At 33.5% G+C, this 19465-nt stretch overlaps 2 protein-coding genes across 2 annotated transcripts; one reads left to right on the top strand and one right to left on the bottom strand.

Moving 5' to 3' along the window:
* The first annotated feature begins 276 nt into the window (after window positions 1-276).
* On the top strand, window positions 277-11649 carry LOC105339796 (DNA damage-binding protein 1). The gene is made up of 28 exons (XM_011445521.4): window positions 277-427; window positions 805-953; window positions 1861-1977; window positions 2119-2264; window positions 2492-2567; window positions 2698-2812; window positions 2899-2996; window positions 3301-3459; window positions 3569-3652; window positions 3744-3860; window positions 3963-4065; window positions 4298-4370; window positions 4505-4613; window positions 4806-4984; window positions 5177-5340; window positions 5526-5633; window positions 5736-5943; window positions 6059-6154; window positions 6429-6664; window positions 8769-8933; window positions 9055-9149; window positions 9238-9408; window positions 9674-9783; window positions 10108-10193; window positions 10346-10429; window positions 10698-10800; window positions 11078-11201; window positions 11366-11649. Exons 1-28 carry the CDS (start codon window positions 367-369, stop codon window positions 11447-11449), a joined length of 3420 nt encoding a protein of 1139 aa, XP_011443823.2. The 5' UTR covers window positions 277-366; the 3' UTR covers window positions 11450-11649.
* Window positions 11650-13068: 1419 nt separating this feature from the next.
* Window positions 13069-19182, bottom strand: LOC105339798 (phospholipid phosphatase 2). Its single transcript, XM_034466576.2, has 6 exons — window positions 18964-19182; window positions 18494-18645; window positions 16943-17298; window positions 16705-16762; window positions 16178-16354; window positions 13069-15698 (listed from the first exon to the last, which is right to left on the bottom strand). Exons 1-6 carry the CDS (start codon window positions 19052-19054, stop codon window positions 15300-15302), a joined length of 1233 nt encoding a protein of 410 aa, XP_034322467.2. The 5' UTR covers window positions 19055-19182; the 3' UTR covers window positions 13069-15299.
* Between the last annotated feature and the right edge of the window lie 283 nt (window positions 19183-19465).

The raw sequence follows: 19465 nt of genomic DNA, 5'->3' as shown, positions 1-19465 counted from the left end.
TATATAAATTATATAAAATTTCAGGTCATTTGAAATTTTCAGGTCAATTCAAATTTTCAGGTCTTTCATATTTCTGCTTGAATAACTGATCATTATGATATTTTTTTAAACAAAATTATACCAGGATATATGATTTAAACCCCAGAAAATAATTTCATTTGACTAAAATCTTATAAAAGTATCATTTATATAAAATTTCAGGTCTTTCATGTCTTTCAGGTCATTAGTATTTCAGGTCTTTAGTATGTTCCCGCCAGGCATGCGCGTGGTAAAAATCTTCATCGTTTTGATGCTTGATTAGATAGAAAGTTCGTAAATAAGGAGAAAGATCATAAATTGAATGCCTCTGCAATAATTTGTTCCAAGATGGCACATAATTATGTTGTCACGGCACATAAGCCGACTGCTGTTAATGCGTGTGTTACAGGTACATATTTATAGAAAATTTGACTTACATATCTAATGATTAATTCTTGCAAGAACCGAACCGGGCCTTCAAAAGGAAAACGTGCTTTATAATAACAATGGACATTATTGTTTATTTATTTTAAATAAGTGAGAAAAAGGCTGTTTATCTAATAACGAGATTAAAAATATGCCGGTTTAGCCTTATTTGAAAGACATTATACATTTCTGCATGGCAACAATGATTACGCCAAACTGAAGGCCCTAAATAAAGTGGACAGTTTGCCTGTACACTGATGAGGGTCAAATAGTTTGCATGTTGATGTGTTTTAGAAGGGAGTATATAGTCCTTAATTTAGAGTGTGACTGTGTGAATAACTTTTTGTGTTTATATTTCAGGTAATTTCACATCACCAGATGACTTAAATTTAATAATTGCAAGAAATACTCGAATGGAAATATATGTTGTGACACCAGAAGGTCTACGTCCTGTGAAGGAAGTCGGTGTATATGGTAGAATTGCAGTGATGGAGTTATTTAGACCGCCGGTAAGCTTACTTTATGCATGCATATCACTTATTTTTTCTTTAAAATTTAGTAGACTCGCATCAGTGTGCAAGTTATTTCCTTTTGCGGGGTCAGTTGATAAAGGTTTATATTTTTCCTTTATAACGTTAAATATTGCAAATTAAAACTTACATTCATGCAAATTGAAATAACATTGAATCTTTTAGTATAATAGATAGTATATAGCTTAATTTAAATTGCAAGACTTCAGGAGAATTCAAGAAAGAAAAGATTTGTGAACTAAGGGGACATAAATAATTATTGTGAAAATCATCAAATTGAATAATTATAAGATAAATGAGTTAGATATAGCCTTTGTCTGAAATTGTTTGTATTTTCCTTGTTTATCTTGTTTACTAAAAATCATTAGTTTTGAAAAGAAATCTGGGAAGTTTCTAGTATGCCAGTCTTTGTTTGACGAGAAGTGATTAGTCTCCCCAGTCATTGCCATGTACATGTAATTGGTTAATAATTGCCATTTAAGCTCTCGCTTTAGAGCCAGAGATGGATTTTATTTTCCCTTTGATTAGGGTAAGGTTTAAGAGTTTCTGGGTAGAATTAATTTATTTAGCAGTTTTATGAGACTTTTTTGACTTTGGCTAATTCTTGTGAATTTGCTTTCAAAAGGCACTAAAAAAACCCGAAAATTACAGGAATTGGGCTAATGTAGATGCATACCTTGAATTAGAAACACAGTGAAATAAGGTTTATCATAACACCTACGTTATATATTAGAGACCGCCTTTGGTGGCATATATATTGGCACCATAATTATGGGGACTGGCATACTGGAAGTGTTCCACAAAATGAAATGAAGATGACATCCCCCAAATCAATCAAAAAATAGAAACAAAATAGAACAGAAACATGATTTTTTCTGTTTAACAGGGAGAGTCCAAAGATTTGATGTTTTTACTGACGCAGAGATATAATGCCATGATTTTAGAATGTAATCAAAATGGAGAAAACATTGATATCATCACAAGAGCACATGGCAATGTGCAGGTAAGCTTAAAAAAGTTCAACTTCCTGTTTTATCTCTGTCATTTTTATGTATCAAGTTAAATCTGTTCATATCAATGTTTCTGACACGTGAACTTATTTCAAAGTTGATATTTCTATTTGTTGATTGTATTGTTTTTTAAGGATAAGATTGGTCGAGCGTCCGAGACTGGAATTATTGGCATCATTGATCCACTGTGTCGTGTAATTGGACTCCGATTGTATGATGGACTCTTCAAAGTTATTCCCCTTGAAAGAGACAACAAAGAACTAAAGGCTTTTAATATAAGGTTTGTTATGGGTTTTTTCCTCTCTCTAAAACTTCTATAAACAATAATAACTTAAAATGGTTACCAAGTTCAATTATCCTATTGATTTATTCATATGCATGTATATACCCTTCACTTAAAAGAGTTGGAAATGATAACAAGTGGTGAAAAAAAAAATATTTTTTTTTCCTCTGAGAAATTTAATACATATTTGAATTGGTAATCATGTGGTTTAAAATGATTTGTAGACTAGAAGAGCTGACTGTTATTGATATCCAGTTTCTTCATGGCTGTACCACACCAACCCTCATCCTAATTCACCAGGCAAGTCAATTCATTAAAGGAGATGCAAGCCTCCCTTATCTTGAAATTTTTGCTTAATATCAATTTAGTAGTTTTAAATTGTTATCATTTGATGACTTTGTGTATAACCAATCTTTTGTCCTTCAAACAGGATCAACATGGTCGCCATGTCAAAACATACGAGATTTCTCTTCGAGACAAAGAATTTCAGAAAGGTCCATGGAAACAGGATAACGTGGAAACAGAAGCCTGCATGCTGATTGCTGGTAAAGAGAAGAGTCTAAATGAAATATTGTGAAGTTATATCTGGTTTTTGGTACTGAAAATTAAAAAAAAAATATTTTTGTTTCAGTACCTGAGCCATTTGGTGGAGCTCTGATCATTGGACAGGAATCTATTACATACCACAAGGGAGATAACTTTATTCCAATTGCCCCTCCTGCCATTAAAGTAAAGTGATATATTCTGTTGGTTTTCTTAAGTTTTATTTTATTAATGATTTTGAAAATGTCTGTGTTGATGTTCAGAAACTTTAAATGATTTTAAGCAATAGCAAAACCAATTAACTGTGGAATAAAAAATTAAAGAATTGCAATTTTAATGAGAAATGCATATTTGCCTGAATTTATGCTTTTATTTGTAAATAGTCCATTATATAATATATACACCAACTGGGTTATGTAAATTGTAAATGTATTCAAAGCTTAATGTGACAAATTCTGATTTTGGGTATTTCAATCATCTTGGATTTCAGCAAAGTACATTAACATGCTACGGCAAGGTGGATGCAAATGGTTCCCGTTATTTACTGGGAGACATGATGGGCAGACTCTTCATGCTGATGTTAGAGAAGGAGGAGAAGATGGACTCCACCGTCACTGTCAAAGACCTCAAAGTTGAACTCCTCGGGGAGGTCAGAGTCTTTAAAATAATTTAACATGTGTCAATACTGGAATGTGTTGAATAAGTCACATAAATTATGCTACAAGCATGCATATGTAATTTAATTGGTTTGGTTACAGACAACAATAGCAGAGTGCATTACCTACTTGGACAATGCTGTGGTGTACATAGGATCAAGGCTAGGAGATTCACAGCTTGTCAAGGTTTGGGATTTTATTCTTTATCAAAATGATCAGTCTGTTTGTTTCTGATCTTGTGTATGAAAAAAGTAATCAATGTCATAACATCTTTTAGCTCAATGTGGAGCCAGATGAAAATGGATCATATGTGCAGGAAATGGAGAGATTCACAAATCTAGGTCCTATTCTGGACATGTGTGTTGTTGACCTTGAGAGACAAGGTCAAGGACAGGTAAGATTTAAAACAAAGACTTTCTTATCTTGAATTTATATAAATTGACATTTTTTATAAGAGAAAGAGGTTGAGTAATGTTTGGTCATGGAACTATTGTAGCTTGTTACTTGTTCTGGTGCATACAAAGAAGGCTCTTTGAGGATAATACGCAATGGTATCGGAATTCATGAACATGCCAGTATTGATTTACCAGGAATCAAAGGTACAGTGTTTGATATCAAACTGCAAAATTGTCAGCATGAGAAAATTAAATGTGTTATCATTTTATACATTCATTAATTGTTTGATTAAGACCACATGTTAGTGTTTTGTATGCAAAATGTAGTAGTGGGTCAACTAGACATCACACATACTGCATGGCAAACCATTTGCATGTGTGATGTAGATATTATTTTTGTCAATTATGCATGAAAGTCTTGTTTTTAATTTTATAGGAATCTGGTCCCTTAGAGTGAACTCCCCCGAGTATGACAACATGATAGTTCTATCTTTTGTGGGACAAACAAGGTGAGTGAATTACATGTATAATACATTTAATGATAGCTTAGGACTGACATTGTACTGTTTTTTTCTCAGTTTACATGTATGTTTTAAGGTGTAATAAAATGACTTGTGAATTGAGTTATGTATTGCTGTTTTAGAGTGTTAATGCTGAATGGGGAAGAGGTTGAGGAAACGGAGCTGTCTGGGTTTGAATCGGATCAACAGACCTTCCTCTGTGCCAATGTTGTCCACAACCAGCTCCTTCAGGTGAGGCACTGCACAGGGTTGTAGTGTACATCCTTTAGAAAAAAAATTAGTGGTACATGTAAAGTACATTTATATATATGTTTCGTGCAACTAAGTACAAATAAATAATTGAAACTTGCATTGTTTTTGGTTTAAATACATGAAGTATTTGAGAAAAAAGAAATCCTAGCGAGGTTTGTGGTTGTTCTACAGATAACTCCTCAGTCAGTCCGACTGATTAGCTGTGATAACCAGAAACTCCTGAAGGAATGGAAGCACCCTGGGGGTAAGAACATCAGTTTGGCCAGCAGTAACACCTGCCAGGTGGTCGCCTGTGTGGGTAGCGAGCTGTACTACCTGGAGCTGTTACAAGGGGACATCAAGCAAGTCAGGTAAAAATATGAATGCCAAATCTTTTCGATTTCAAATCATTCCTAATGTTTGTCGGCATTTTATGTTTGATGTTTTTCTTCACTTTAAATTATCAAGTTGATGAAAGAAATAAAAATATAGTAGAATTTTTATTATTACATAATAAGCTTCTCTTGGCAGCTTAGCTACATTACATGTATTTGTTTTTACAGCACAAGCACAATGGAGCATGAGGTGGCCTGCGTGGACCTGACCCCCCTCCGTGAGGGGGAGGAAAAGTCCCACCTGTGTGCTATTGGTCTGTGGACGGACATCTCAGCCAGAGTTCTCAGTCTCCCAGACTTCAACAGTCTTCACGTGGAAATGCTGGGTGGAGGTACTGCACATCAGATTTTGATGAGAAATTAAATGCAATTAGAATTGAAACAGTTTTAAATTGATTAATCTTTTTCGTTACATAAAAATTCCAAGTTTATTTTTTTTTTTAAATTTGGATAGTTAATGTAAGTATCAACGAAAATCAAATCAGTGGTTTAAATTTATTATATTTTATTGTTACAGAAATTATACCAAGATCTATTCTGATGACAACTTTTGAAGGCATCCATTACTTACTGTGTGCACTAGGAGATGGTTCCTTGTTCTACTTTAATTTTAACATTGACACAGGTACATATACTTATTGCAGCTTTATAAAGGTTTGACCATTGGCTTACAACTCAAGTATGAAACTCCCTTCATTCAATTATGGTATGTTGGTCATTTTTGTAGGTTATTTCACAGAGAAGAGGAAAGTAACCCTGGGTACACAGCCAACAGTGTTACGGACATTTAGATCTCTCTCCACAACTAATGTGTTTGCGTGCTCAGACCGACCGACTGTTATATATTCCAGCAATCACAAACTTGTTTTCTCCAATGTCAACTTGAAAGAGGTCAATCACATGTGTCCGTTGAATTCAGAGGGATATCCCGACAGGTCTGTGTTATTGTTGGTTTGTTATTTGGATGGATAAATTTTAATTTGTGAAATACATATGCTAAACTGGATATTTATTGGTAAATGATAAGAACTTGTATTTCTGTTGTTGCAGCTTGGCGTTAGCTAATGATGGCACTCTTACCATTGGAACAATAGATGAAATTCAGAAATTACACATCAGAACAATTCCCTTAGGAGAATCACCAAGGTCAGAAAAATGGATATTAAATTTGATTTTCTATTTCATTGTGATTGTGGCATAATATGAAATGATGTCTATGAATTTTACAAGAATTCCTCAATTTTGAATAAGATCTTATTCACAGAACCTGTCTCGTCAATGTCCTTGTTCTATTTAGATAGATAAGCACACACATTTAGTAAAATACATTATTAACAACAGAAAAGAATTTTTTTGTACAATGTATGATTGTGTAAATGAGAACCACTTTTGTATTACATGTATTTTGTGATGTTTTCAGGCGCATAGCTTATCAGGAGTCATCCCAGACGTTTGGTGTTATTTCCATGCGGATGGACTTACAGGATAGTAACGGGCTGAACCCAACCCGCCCTAGTGCCAGCACCCACGCCGCCATGATGAGCTCCAGCTCCAGTGGGAAGGTCACCATGGGAACCAGCACCATGGGAGAGCACTCTGCTGGTGATGAAGTGGAGGTCCATTCTCTGCTGATCATTGATCAACATACATTTGAAGGTAAGGCCAAAAAAAAACATATTTAGTTTCTCAAGCAAAGAAAATTAAAATATTATGCCACATTTTATTGATAACTTTATTTTTGCACAGGGATTTTATTGTTAAAATATTGTTATTAGGCCAAAAAAAATTAATGATTTGTTTCTCAGGCACCGCCGCATCAGTAAAATCATCGCCGCATCAAACTTTTTTATCGTTATTTTTCCGGATTTTTCATATCTTATCAATATCGGTTTTCTCTATTATAAAATCAATGTAAACAAACGCTCAGAATAAAGGCTTGTCTCAGTCAGTAAAAACGTTATTTTATCTGACACATCTACCCAGTGACCAACCTAGGGGGCTACTTGGGTTAAATACAAGGTTATGTAAATATAAGTACTCGCTTTGTGGTCGGTAACTTTGCCAGAATTTCCTCAGAAAGAGAGGTTGAAGTTGCCATGTATTCTGAGTGTACGATCGTGAAAGTTAACCCAAAAAGCATTAAAATGATAATCATGTAATTCAAAAGACATTATCATAGCCTAAATTAAATCCTGTTGTGATTAATAACTAGCGACTGTCTTATTTTAGAGGTTACAAATACTGTTGATGCATTCTCATACTGACGTGCACTGAAAATTACAACCGATGTTTATAACTTTAGGTGCTGATATTACAATTAGTTGGTAACTTGTAAGTAGTTAATAACTCTGCCAAGTTCGTGCTAAAATAATCTTAAAACCGTTTGTCTACAGTTATCTTTAAAATAAAACAGATCCAACTATACATGCTATATGACGGTTGTAATTGGGTCAAAGGGTTGGACTAATACCTCCAAAATACACTGAAACACATAGACTGATTTCATTTGTCATTTAGCCTACACAATTATGAAACATTTCATCTACAAAATGTATGAATACACCTAATAAATTAAATTTTAAAAAAAATGGATAAAATTTTAAGGAGTTGTTTTATTTTTAATTGACTTGCTTTTAATCCAATTCAAATTAAGGTTGAATCTGTATATTCTATACATGTATTATCATTAGCATTATGCCATTTTCAAAGAATGGAAGTCTACCTGATTTCTCAAATTTCTCCTATTTTTCTGCGAGGGAGAATTTCAGAAATGAAGTCTTCCTAAACTAAGTTTGCTCTAGGTTGGTCCCTGTTAACACTACCACTGAAATTTCTCTGTTATCTTAAGAAATTGAAGCCTCTGTGATATTGCCTAGAAGCAGGAATAAAGGACAATTGTATTGTTTGAGAATTTTATGATGACTAATTTACTTTATCTTGATTTCCGTCCTCAAGGCACTGGAGATTTATAATTAGAAAACACCCCAAATGAATGCTTTATTTAATAAATTTTTATATGGCAAATTCAACTAGTGAAATGCCATAGAAATTCCCCTCTTTCAGTTCAGACTTGTGTTGTTATTGTGGAGGGCAAGATGGGCCGCAAAATGAAGCAGGGGTACAAACCATTTGTCATGTTTGTTCATTTGTAAATCTCAACCTTTGAAAAGGAAACAGAAACAGCTAAAAAGAACAATTAGAACAAATATTTAAACTTCGCCAATGTATCAGCTTGATGAATATCTGCTGATGAGTAGTACACAAGTAAATCATAAAATATGGGTTAACATCATTGTTAATTTTGTCTAAAAAAAAAAAAAAAAAAAAAAACCTGCCTGCCTCATCAAAATTTCAAAATTTTGGCCCGAGAAACTAATGATTAATTTTTTTTGGCCTTATATTGTTGCAAAATTTGCACAGGGGTGTAACTCAATCCATCAGAAAAATTAAGTTATTCCCCTTTTAAAATTTTGCCAAAAAACCCCTAATAATCAATGTAGAAGCATTTAACATGTTACAACAGTGCATGAGAAACAAAACATAAATATTTTGGGGCGTAAAACAATGAGATTTACATCAGGTAGGCAGAAAGAGCATTGCCTGGAAAATCAAGAAGTTTGTATAGGTATAGTGCTTGTTATGGAGCTTATCAACATTTTGCTAGATGTTGGTGGAGATTTGTTCAAATGCTGTGTATATGCATTATGTACAACATTAACATAGTTATAAACATTAACATAGTTATAAATTTATGTTTCAGTGCTACACTCTCATCAGCTAATGCCAAATGAGTTCGCCACTAGTCTTATCTCAGCCAGACTCGGGGAGGACCCCTGTAACTACTACATTGTGGGGACAGCCCTAGTCCACCCAGAGGAGGCAGAACCCAAGCAAGGGAGGATCGTCATCTTCCACTTCCATGAAGGTAAATCTGCCTGGAAATAACAATTACCGATACTCTAAAAAAAAAAATTCTAAAATTTCTAAAGTATTTGAGGACCACCATTCAAAATGCACTGCTCACATATATAATTGTTCATTCATAGGTAAATTAAATCAAATAGCTGAAAAAGAAATCAAAGGTGCTGCATACACACTGGTGGAGTTCAATGGAAAATTATTAGCCAGCATCAACAGCACTGTAAGTAGAAAATACAGTATGTTGAAAGTCTCAAACAAGTGAATCTGTCGGTGATGAAGTTATCAGTTGGCGTTGTTTTATTTTTCAGGTGCGGTTGTTTGAATGGACAACAGATAAGGAGTTAAGACTAGAGTGCAATTATTTCAATAGTATTGTGGCATTATATCTGAAAACCAAAGGAGACTTCATTTTAGTGGGGGACCTAATGAGGTCGATCACGCTGTTGCTGTACAAGCCAATGGAGGGAACTTTTGAAGAGGTAGATGGACAGACTTATTCTTAAAGAATTCTAAAGTGATTGCACACCAGTATATTTTGTTTTACATGTAGTTTGGTCAAGAAAATGTTAATGTGCAGCTGGTGTTGATTTACCTGTATTTATTTGTCAATGATAAGCACATTTTGTTTAAATTAAGACCATAAATTGTTTAATGTGAGCTGGTGTCAATTTATTTGCTAATAACATATACAGCATTCATTTGTTGTACCAGTAAAATTTAATTACATGAAATGTTCGCTTACAGATTGCAAGGGACTGCAATCCTAATTGGACCACAGCAGTCGAGATTTTGGATGATGATAATTTCCTTGGAGCAGAAAATTCTTTTAATTTATTCACATGCCAGAAAGACAGGTAAGAATTAAATGGAATCATGTCAAACCTGTAAATTTATACTTTTAATTCCCAAGGAAGACTCATTTCTTGCTGCAACTTGATCTGAGCCATAATTTGTGTTGAAAAAAATGAAATAAATAATAGATGAGCATATTTGATTTGGATCTTTGAATTTGATTTGGTGTTTTTAAAATAATTAAGCAAGATTTTATACATGTAAGTATCTCAGATTACAAGGGCCAGAATAACCTTTGTCAACTTTTGTCTTTACTTTTTTGACATTGTTCAATATAGCTCTTTATCTACATGTATATGATGGTGTATTTAATGAATTGCTTTCAGTGCTTCTACAACGGATGAGGACAGACAAAATCTTCAGGAGGTTGGAATGTTTCATCTTGGTGAATTTGTCAATGTATTTAGACATGGTAGGTGGAATTTCAAATAAGAATACATTATAATATTGTGATTAAAGGTTACATGTTAACATTCTGGATTTTAAAAGAAAAATTTAAAGTCAATTCATCCTATTGTAAATATATGTTGAATTTCTACAATTATATTCAATGTGACTTTTCAGGTTCTTTAGTGATGCAACATTCTGGAGAGACTAGCACTCCCACCCAAGGGTCTGTACTGTACGGTACGGTCAATGGGGCTGTAGGTAAGTACTAAATATCAAGTCACATAGCCCCTTCCTAATGTCCCTGGACAAGTGATCAAAATAATTTATGTCAGTCTTTTTGCTGCAAAATAAAGTGAACAATAATGCTGAGTGGTCCTAGCAGAGATAATTGGAAAATTTCATTGTTCTGATTGTCGTAAAGCGCAACAGTTACACATAGATTTTGGTTTATTGTAAGAAGTACATGTACAATACAGTACATGTATTAAAAATACAACCGATTGTGATTTTGTTGTGTATTTTGCAGGTTTGGTGACCCAGGTCCCCCAAGAGTTTTACTCCTTCCTACAGGACATTCAGTCACGCCTGGCCAAGGTGATCAAGAGTGTCGGCAAGATTGAGCATTCATTGTATCTTTTACAAATGAAACAAAAACGCCTCTTTGATACATTCTCATGTCTCATCCAAGATGTTGGGGTTTAGACAGTGACAGGTCTGTCCATCCGTCATGTCAGTGCCTATAACATGTATAAGTTGATTAAATTGGTTCCTCTACAACTGTTTTAGTTTCTTAGAAATTTAGAAACATCTTAACTGTAGTCTTTTCTTGTGAATATTGATTGAAGAGATAATGCATCAATGCAGAGAACGATTATATACATGTATAGTTCCTTAACTTCTGCAAAGCTGGCGATCCTTCCACACGGAAAGAAAAACAGAGGCCTGTGAAGGGTTTATTGATGGAGATTTGATTGAGAGCTTCCTAGACCTGAACAGAGATAAAATGCAGGAAACTGTGAAAGGTCTACAGGTACGTATCATGTGTGGGAAGTCATTTAAAACTTGCTAATTGATACATATTCAAATTAAGTCTGTTAAAAAAAATAATTTAATTTAAATTTTTTAAAATCTTCAAGGTAAACCATTTGCTTTGTTCTTGTTTTGTTAGAATGTTTTTTTTTCTTTTCCCCACAGATTGACGATGGGAGTGGCATGAAAAGGGAAGCTACTGTTGATGATTTGGTGAAAACCATAGAAGAATTAACACGCATTCATTAAGGAAATCCCACCATCAAATGAACAGTAATCTAAGACTATAAGGTGTGGATGTTTTCCCACATCTGCATTTGTACATAGAGGACTAATTAAACTGGGAAGTTTTAGTGCTACTGATGTGTATATTGTTTTATTATCAGAAGTACATGTCTTGTACTTTGGAAATTGTTGCTCGGTATGTCCATTAAATTATATGTATTTCAGATTTTTTCTTTGTTGTATTTTTTTTTCAGATAATGAGGATCAGAACATTTCCCTTTAGTTTTTAACTGGGTTTTCCAACGGAAAAATCCGGTTATTAAAATTGTGAAAATGGTGGGCAGGCGGCTGCCAAAAGGGTACCTTCATTGTATGATAACTCCTCCTACAAAGATAGGAAGTTGTTCTTTCCAGATCAATTGTACATATATCAGAGGTGTGCATATTGCTAGGATTTTGATTTCCGATAATTTATGAACAAAAATACCAGCTTTTGAACTTGGTCATTTTTTAGCAAAATATTGCATATAGGGTACCCTCATTGTACGGATAACTCCTCCTACAGTTCTCAAGATAAGAAGTTGTTCTTTTGCAGATCAATTGTACATATATCAGAGGTGTGCATATTGCTAGGATTTTGATTTCTGATAATTTATGAAAAAAATACCAGCTTTTGAACTTAGTCATTTTTGGCAAAATATTGCATATAGGGTACCATCATTGTACGGATAACTCCTCCTACAGTTTTCAAGATAAGAAGTTGTTCTTTTGCAAATCAATTGTACATATATTAGAGGTGTGCATATTGCTAGGATTTTGATTTCCAATAATTAATGAAAAAAATACTGGCTTTTGAATTAGTCATTTTTTAGCAAAATATTGCATATAGGGTACCCTCATTGTACGGATAACTCCCCCTACAGTTCTCAAGATAAGAAGTTGTTCTTTTGCAGATCAATTGTACATATATCAGAGGTGTGCATATTGCTAGGATTTTGATTTCTGATAATTTATGAAAAAATACCAGCTTTTGAACTTACTCATTTTTTGGCAAAATATTGCATATAGGGTACTCCATTTCACTGGATATGGGTTGACATGGATTATGGATACAGTTCACATAAATGAAAACCCGGTTTGCTGTCACATTGACAGCTTTTCACTTGTTGTACACTTGATTCCTACAGAGAGTCAACCAGTATAAAAAATGCATTGTGTGTACAATAATCGGAATGCCTGCATGCATTACATGGACCTGTATTCTGATGTTTAAGGACATTGAATGTCATTGTATCTTTGCTATTTGATTTGCAAATCTTTATCTAAATGGATTGAATTTTTCCTACATCTTGACAGGAGTATCAGTCTGCATTATGTTTTAATACTGAGAAAAATGAAAATAATTGTACTTTTTGAATAACTGTTCTTGCTGAAATAGAATTCAATATAATTATATATTGAGTAATTTTGATGTTTTAACCTTTTTACACACATGAATCTCCAAAGAAAGCTCTCTGGCCATTCTTTAAATACATTAGTATATTTCACATTCTTTAAATTTTCTTTTTTTACTAAAAAGAAGGTAGGGTGGGTATTGGTACATTGTACCAATTTTCATGCTACAAATTAATTAAGACAATAAATTGAAATTAACATTTTAATATACACTTAATACAAAGTACAAAAATCAAAGATTAATACAGTGTAATATTATCGCATGCTGCCATTAAATACATGAAATCTAAACACAATCATAGACATATCACAAGGTGATGAAATATAAGTGGTCTGAATAGAACCATTTTAACAAGAGCTTGGACTTTGGGTAGTTGTGTCAAACAGCAATGTGACGTAGGCCTGTCTATTTCATTGCTGGTCATTCAGCCTTGGTTCATTAAAATCAACAAGATTTGTCTGGCTTTTGTGCTAAGAATACCAATCTGTGTATATTTCACTTGAAACCATCGTCAATTTCAACTTTTTCACGCAAGAAATAGATAGTTACATCCAATCGAAAGTCCAAGGTCTTGTTAAAATGGTTCTAAGACAGACTGAAAGACTAACCTCGCACTAGTATTGCTAATGTAAATGTACAATAATGCTTGGTATAATGTTGTACATAAGAAATGAAACATTACTCTTTAAAGTGACTAGAAGTAAACTTTCATTCTCAAAGTGGATATGGAAATAGGAATGATGTCAGAAGTTGGTCACCAAGCTTTAAGGAATGTTAGTGATTGAATATAAAATCTTGGTTATTTAATGTCACAATCAAAAGAACTAGATTGCCTAAATAATGTTGCTTCTAATATGCATTTGTTAGTGTACACATATTTGTACAAATAGATACAATATATATTTGTGTACATACCTGGTATAAACATTGCATATTCAAAATAAAAATGTCATGAGATGAATGAAAGTATATAGTTACTGTAATAACTGGGTAAACAATTACAAATTGCTTCATAATACTGTAGAATTATTTGTCAATGAATTTATTAGGACTAAATTTCCATAGATTTGAAAGGTACAAATCCTTACATTCTCAGTAAACTGTGAAAAACAACATGAAGTATTTATTTATAAACATTAATTCATGGAAAAGCATCTTTGAAACCTTTAAAAAACCTAAAATAAAAATAGGCCTCCATTACCTTAATTCAAAGTTGTACAAGCTCCTGGGAATTTGTTTACATCTTATTCCAATTTTTAACAATTCAGACAGAGAAGTCCTAATTTTGTGTAGACTCTTAATACACACTGTAGATAGGAAAATTTGCATTGTGGTTATAATATCTTTAAGTACTATTTATTATTTTCCCACAAAATAAAACACATTGTAAATGCTGTCATTTTTACCCCACTGTAGAAAACCTACACCCTTTCCAATGTTAACATGAAAACCATCACAATTGTAACTTTAAATGTCCTGGAATTGAATTTACTTGCAGTTTATCATGCATGAGTCATAACTTATAAAAGGCCGGCTGGTACTTTTAAAATTGGTTTGACAAACTAGCCAGAAAATTTTTTGACTATGCCTAAATGTATAAAAATTAAAACCACTACATTTATAATGTTTTCTTCTTTTTAATACATGTATGTGTTGTGAACAAAAACACTAAAACTTTGGGGGGAAAATTTCCCATTATCCCCCAATATTGGAGATGGGACATTTTTACATTTAATCAGATTAATCAATACAGATTTGATTTAAAAATTACATATAAGGATAAATTTTTATACACAACTGCACAATGATTACAATTAAACTTCGATTGTGAGAAATTAAAATTATGTATAGGAAGTATGTACGATATATATACAGTCAAACCTCGTTATCTCGCACTACAAGAATTAAAGGACTGGTTAAAAATTTCGAGATATCCGAGTATTCGAGATATCAAGGGTAAAATACTTAAAGTTTATGTGTTTGGGACTAAAAAGTCACTTTGACATATCCATTGTATTCGAGATATCGGTGTTCGAGATACCGAAGTTCAACTGTACTTGGTAATGCTGGAAACATTTAATTTTTACATGTATTTTTGGCTCATTTAGTAAAATTAAATATATTTCAACAATACACATATATACAAGGTCAAAACTTATTCCTTGATGTTTTATATTTGTCAGATTTATTATACAGCACCCTTATGACTATATGGTATGTTTTGGTACTTATTTCATAAGTCTGTTTAAAACCACTCCCACTCCTTTAAAGGTGACAGGAGAAGGAATGGCCGGGGGTTTTAATGGGACCGTTATTTTTTAAGGAAAGTTTTTAGAATACACCAATGAATTCATTTTTTGATTATCAAAGGACAAAACAAGTAAATTCGAAGAATCAACAACACTTGTTTAAGCAACTTCATAACTGGGTTGTCATTTTGGAAAAAGTTGGCTTCCTCTCCCTTTCTGCATTCTCTGAAGCATCAATATAATACACCTGTGTAGATATTGGCCTCTCTGTGTTGATGTCATTCCCGGGGTATTTTTGGGGTCCTCCATTTCTCTGCCTGGATCCTCCTGTGTAGTATCCGTCATCATAATCATCCTCAGTAAAGTGAGAGTTGTGATACCCTTTGCTCTGGGAGTGGTAGTGAGGGTGGGGATCAGATCGCCCTTGTGGTGGGGCAGGGGTTTCTGTGAAGTGCCGCAGACCCATTATGGCATGTTCAGGGTTTTGTACCGACATGTTCTGAATGACAGGGGCAGCAGGTTTTGCTTTTTTGGGCTTAGTCTCAAAAAGATCAGAGACTTTGAACACCTGTAAAAGAGTTCATTCACATACACTTACTTCATACATACACATTATTGAATAAATTTCTGAATCAATACTCAATAATCTGAATGTGTTAAAAAAAATTCAGAACTATTTTAAAGAACAAAGTTCCTACTTCAGTGTACTATGATAACGTTATTGGTTTAAACCATTTATTCATTCAAACTAGCAGTGAATTTTCGACCAATTCAAAGTCTAACTATTAATATTATACTTTTTTCATTTTTTGGGGGGCTAAAAACAGTCGTTTGCCTTGTTAACAGGATCGACCTAATTTCTGAAAAATACGCTTTTTTTTAAATTTTAACTAAAGGAAGAGTTATTTTATTCATTTGTCAATATAACTTTAGAATATCAAACATTACCGGTATTTTAAAAGCTCAACAATCTACTTTTAGCTTTAGCTAAGAACAGAGTAATATTTCAGCTTTAAGATTTTAGATGACCTTTTCATGGTAACCTACCACTAGCACTGCCGTCAGAAACCCTATGATAGCCCCAGCTAACACATCGCTCCAGTGATGCTTGTAGTCAGACACCCGAGACAAACACGTATAGAAGGCCATGTAAAACAAAACCAGTTGCACTAATGGCCGCAGAAGAAGGACTGATCTCCACTGCAAGCGAGCCTGGACATATAACTGAAATTTATTAAAAAAAATTTTATAAAGTAAACATTTTTGAATGAAAAAGTAAATACAGCTTTTATATAATAGAGCTATTGTTTTTGTGTTATTCCTACTAGCTCTGGCTAGCAGGTTAACCATTTAGCTCGATCGATACAGTGCTTGACTGGCAAGCCAGAGGACAAGGGTTCAAAACCCAGAAGAGGCAAAAAGTGTCTCTGTTACATTTTGAATTGGTGCAAAACACTGACAAATGTGTTGCATTCTGTTGATGCAACTACTCAAACTCTGTTGAAAACCATTAGTCAATTGCAAAAACTGAAATCTAAGTGAACTGGATTACTATTGACTCAATATATACTCACAATGGCAAATATCATTGAATATGAAGAAAATGATGCATGGCCTGATGGAAAGGATAGCCTACAACACAAAAATGAACCTCACATTTGCACATACTGGTACATACTAGTAATAAAATTCTGTAAATTTTTCTAGAAATTTTAAATCAAAGACAAATCTATAGCAGGAATTTACAGTTCTTGAATCTCAAATTCAACAATAATAAAGTAAAATTATAAACAATTTTTAAGAAATTCTAACCTAGCTTCCCGAATGAGGGACTGATCCCCTGTGCAGACATCTGCAGTAATGTATCCAGAGGTACAGTCATACTGAGCAGTATCTGGCTTACACACAGACAGGAAGTGGGGGCGCAGTCTGCCAATGCTGTATTTCCCGATGTCGGTCGTTAAATGTTCGACAACCGCACCAAACACAAACGGGAGAAACACTCGGTAGACATTATAGAAGTACTGGTAGATTTTACGCCTTGTGGAATCAGGATAACTGACTTGGGAGCTCTCTGTGTAACTTGTGGTACTCTCTGATGAGGGGTTGGCATTACTAGACCCAAAACTGCTACCATAAAGGTAATGAATAAATTCAAAAAGGCAAATCTGTAAAGAAAATAGGAGCATGTTTTACTAGTTGGTATAACAAAAATGACTGATAAAACTACCAAAATCTTTTTTTTTTTTCCCATCTGAAGTGCAAATGTTTGTAAAATTTATACTCGTAAAAAACTTCGGCAAGTATACTGTGGTTTCATTAATATTCAAGGGTATCAATTTTCATGGATAAAGTGAAAATCATGGTTTCAAGGATACTTAAATTCGTGGCCAATGATTTTTTCAATACAAATTATTAGTAGAAATTGCACTTCAATGAACACTTAATTTCATGGATAAACTTAACAACAAAATCCACGAAAATTGGTATTCAACGAATATTGATGAAACCACAGTTACTGTATCAATTTGGCTTGCAAGAGAGCAGCACAACAGTTATCACGAAGGGGTCTGTACATCCTAACCTAGCTAGCTTGTTGTAAACACAACTCAGATTAATATCAGAAAAAAATTACAGGCACCTAATGTTATCAATATTTATTACATATATAGTAATAAATACATGTTTTTTTGCATATGTGATACAGATGACATCACAAAACTTGTATCGTCCTCCGGGGCTGATACAGGTCATCAGCTCTGTAGGGCTGATATGGATCTGTATCACACCCCTTGCGGAACTCCTCTGCCTTTTTTCGTTCGGCATTTGCGCATGTTTACAGACAAAAATAATTCAAAACATTTGTTACAGTGGACTTTTTTAAGTGCAGTTGAAAACTTCAAATGCTAGCAAATGTCTTAAAATATTAGATCTCGTATCTTTATTTAATACATGTACAGACTACTTTCAAACAATATTTAAAATCAATTTGTTTCAATTGATGTTTTTTTTTAATTTTATTTTATTACTAAGTATATAAAAGATATAATAATAGATACCCTTTTCCATATCACAGCTAGTATCAGCCCTCGACCGATATCATCCCTCAGGCCTTGGCCCCCGTGTTGATATTGGAGTCTCGGGCTGATACTGTCTGTGATATCAAAAAGGGTATGTATTATTCTCTATATATCTTTATATAATGAGACTATTCCCTGTAGTACTATTAAATATAACAGGGAATACTCTTATTATATAAAAAATATTTTTAACATCAAGTGCCTGTGGAAAAAATCTATACACAGGTTTGTGTTAAATATGTTCTATACCAATTCAATTGTTTTAAATATCTTCTAGTTTTACCAGTATAAGGTTGACAACAAATCCAATGGTGTAGAGGGCTGTTGATGTTATAGTGGAGTTTTTGAATGGGTATTTGATGCTGTCATCTTCGCAATAAAATCCTCTCATGTATGGGGTAACTGACACTTTGAATATTAGCAAAGGCAATGCAGCTGAAATATGAAAACACTATGTTAACTTTTTAAAGTAAAATAATCCCTGATTTGTTTGGTTGAATTGCGTCACATAAGACACATTCGATAATTCAGTATATAAGTTAGGCTACTTTCAATTTCAAATTTTTGCCAACTTCAATTAAAATTTTATTATAAATAATGGATTTTTTTCTACTAAAGGGCAACAACTATAATACTTATATCTTAGAATTCCCTTTTTTATGAGTAGCAAAGTTCTAAGGTAGGTAAACAACGATAAAGTCGTTCACGGAAATGAATCAATAACAGATTTTCGAATTTTCTCTGTGTACTTACCCAGTCCTACAATGCATATATCGACGAAAGTAAAGGCAAGTTTTCTTTTGGTGCATGCTCCAACATTGTTTGATTCAGTAGCTGGAAACATTGTTTGTCTTTATGTTAGAAAACAATTTGTTGATTGGTCATAACCCCATGATCATTAAACGGTTAAAAGTCCAACCCCAATCCAATGTTTTCATTCACGACCACAGGATGTATTCGGTAGATAACACGTTCTCGAGATCATTCGTTACGTAAACAAAGTACACACCGATATACTGTAACGTTAGATAAGCTAAAATAGAATTATCATATTAACTTAGCATTGATAATTTTTTCAATGTTTGTATTTGATTTGATTTACACAAAATCGGGAAATATCCATGCGATAGGCGTTATAGAGACATCTAATAAATAAAAACATTCTGCCACATTCGATTTTCTTTTTTAATATTAAAAATTTGAAATTAATGAAATTGATTATAGGGGGTTCATGTGAAATCTCCAGCTATTTACT

This window comes from Magallana gigas, chromosome 5 (genome assembly GCF_963853765.1).
Source record: "Magallana gigas chromosome 5, xbMagGiga1.1, whole genome shotgun sequence".
Taxonomy (NCBI): Eukaryota; Metazoa; Mollusca; class Bivalvia; order Ostreida; family Ostreidae; genus Magallana; species Magallana gigas.
This window is presented reverse-complemented; position numbering and strand designations above follow the sequence as displayed.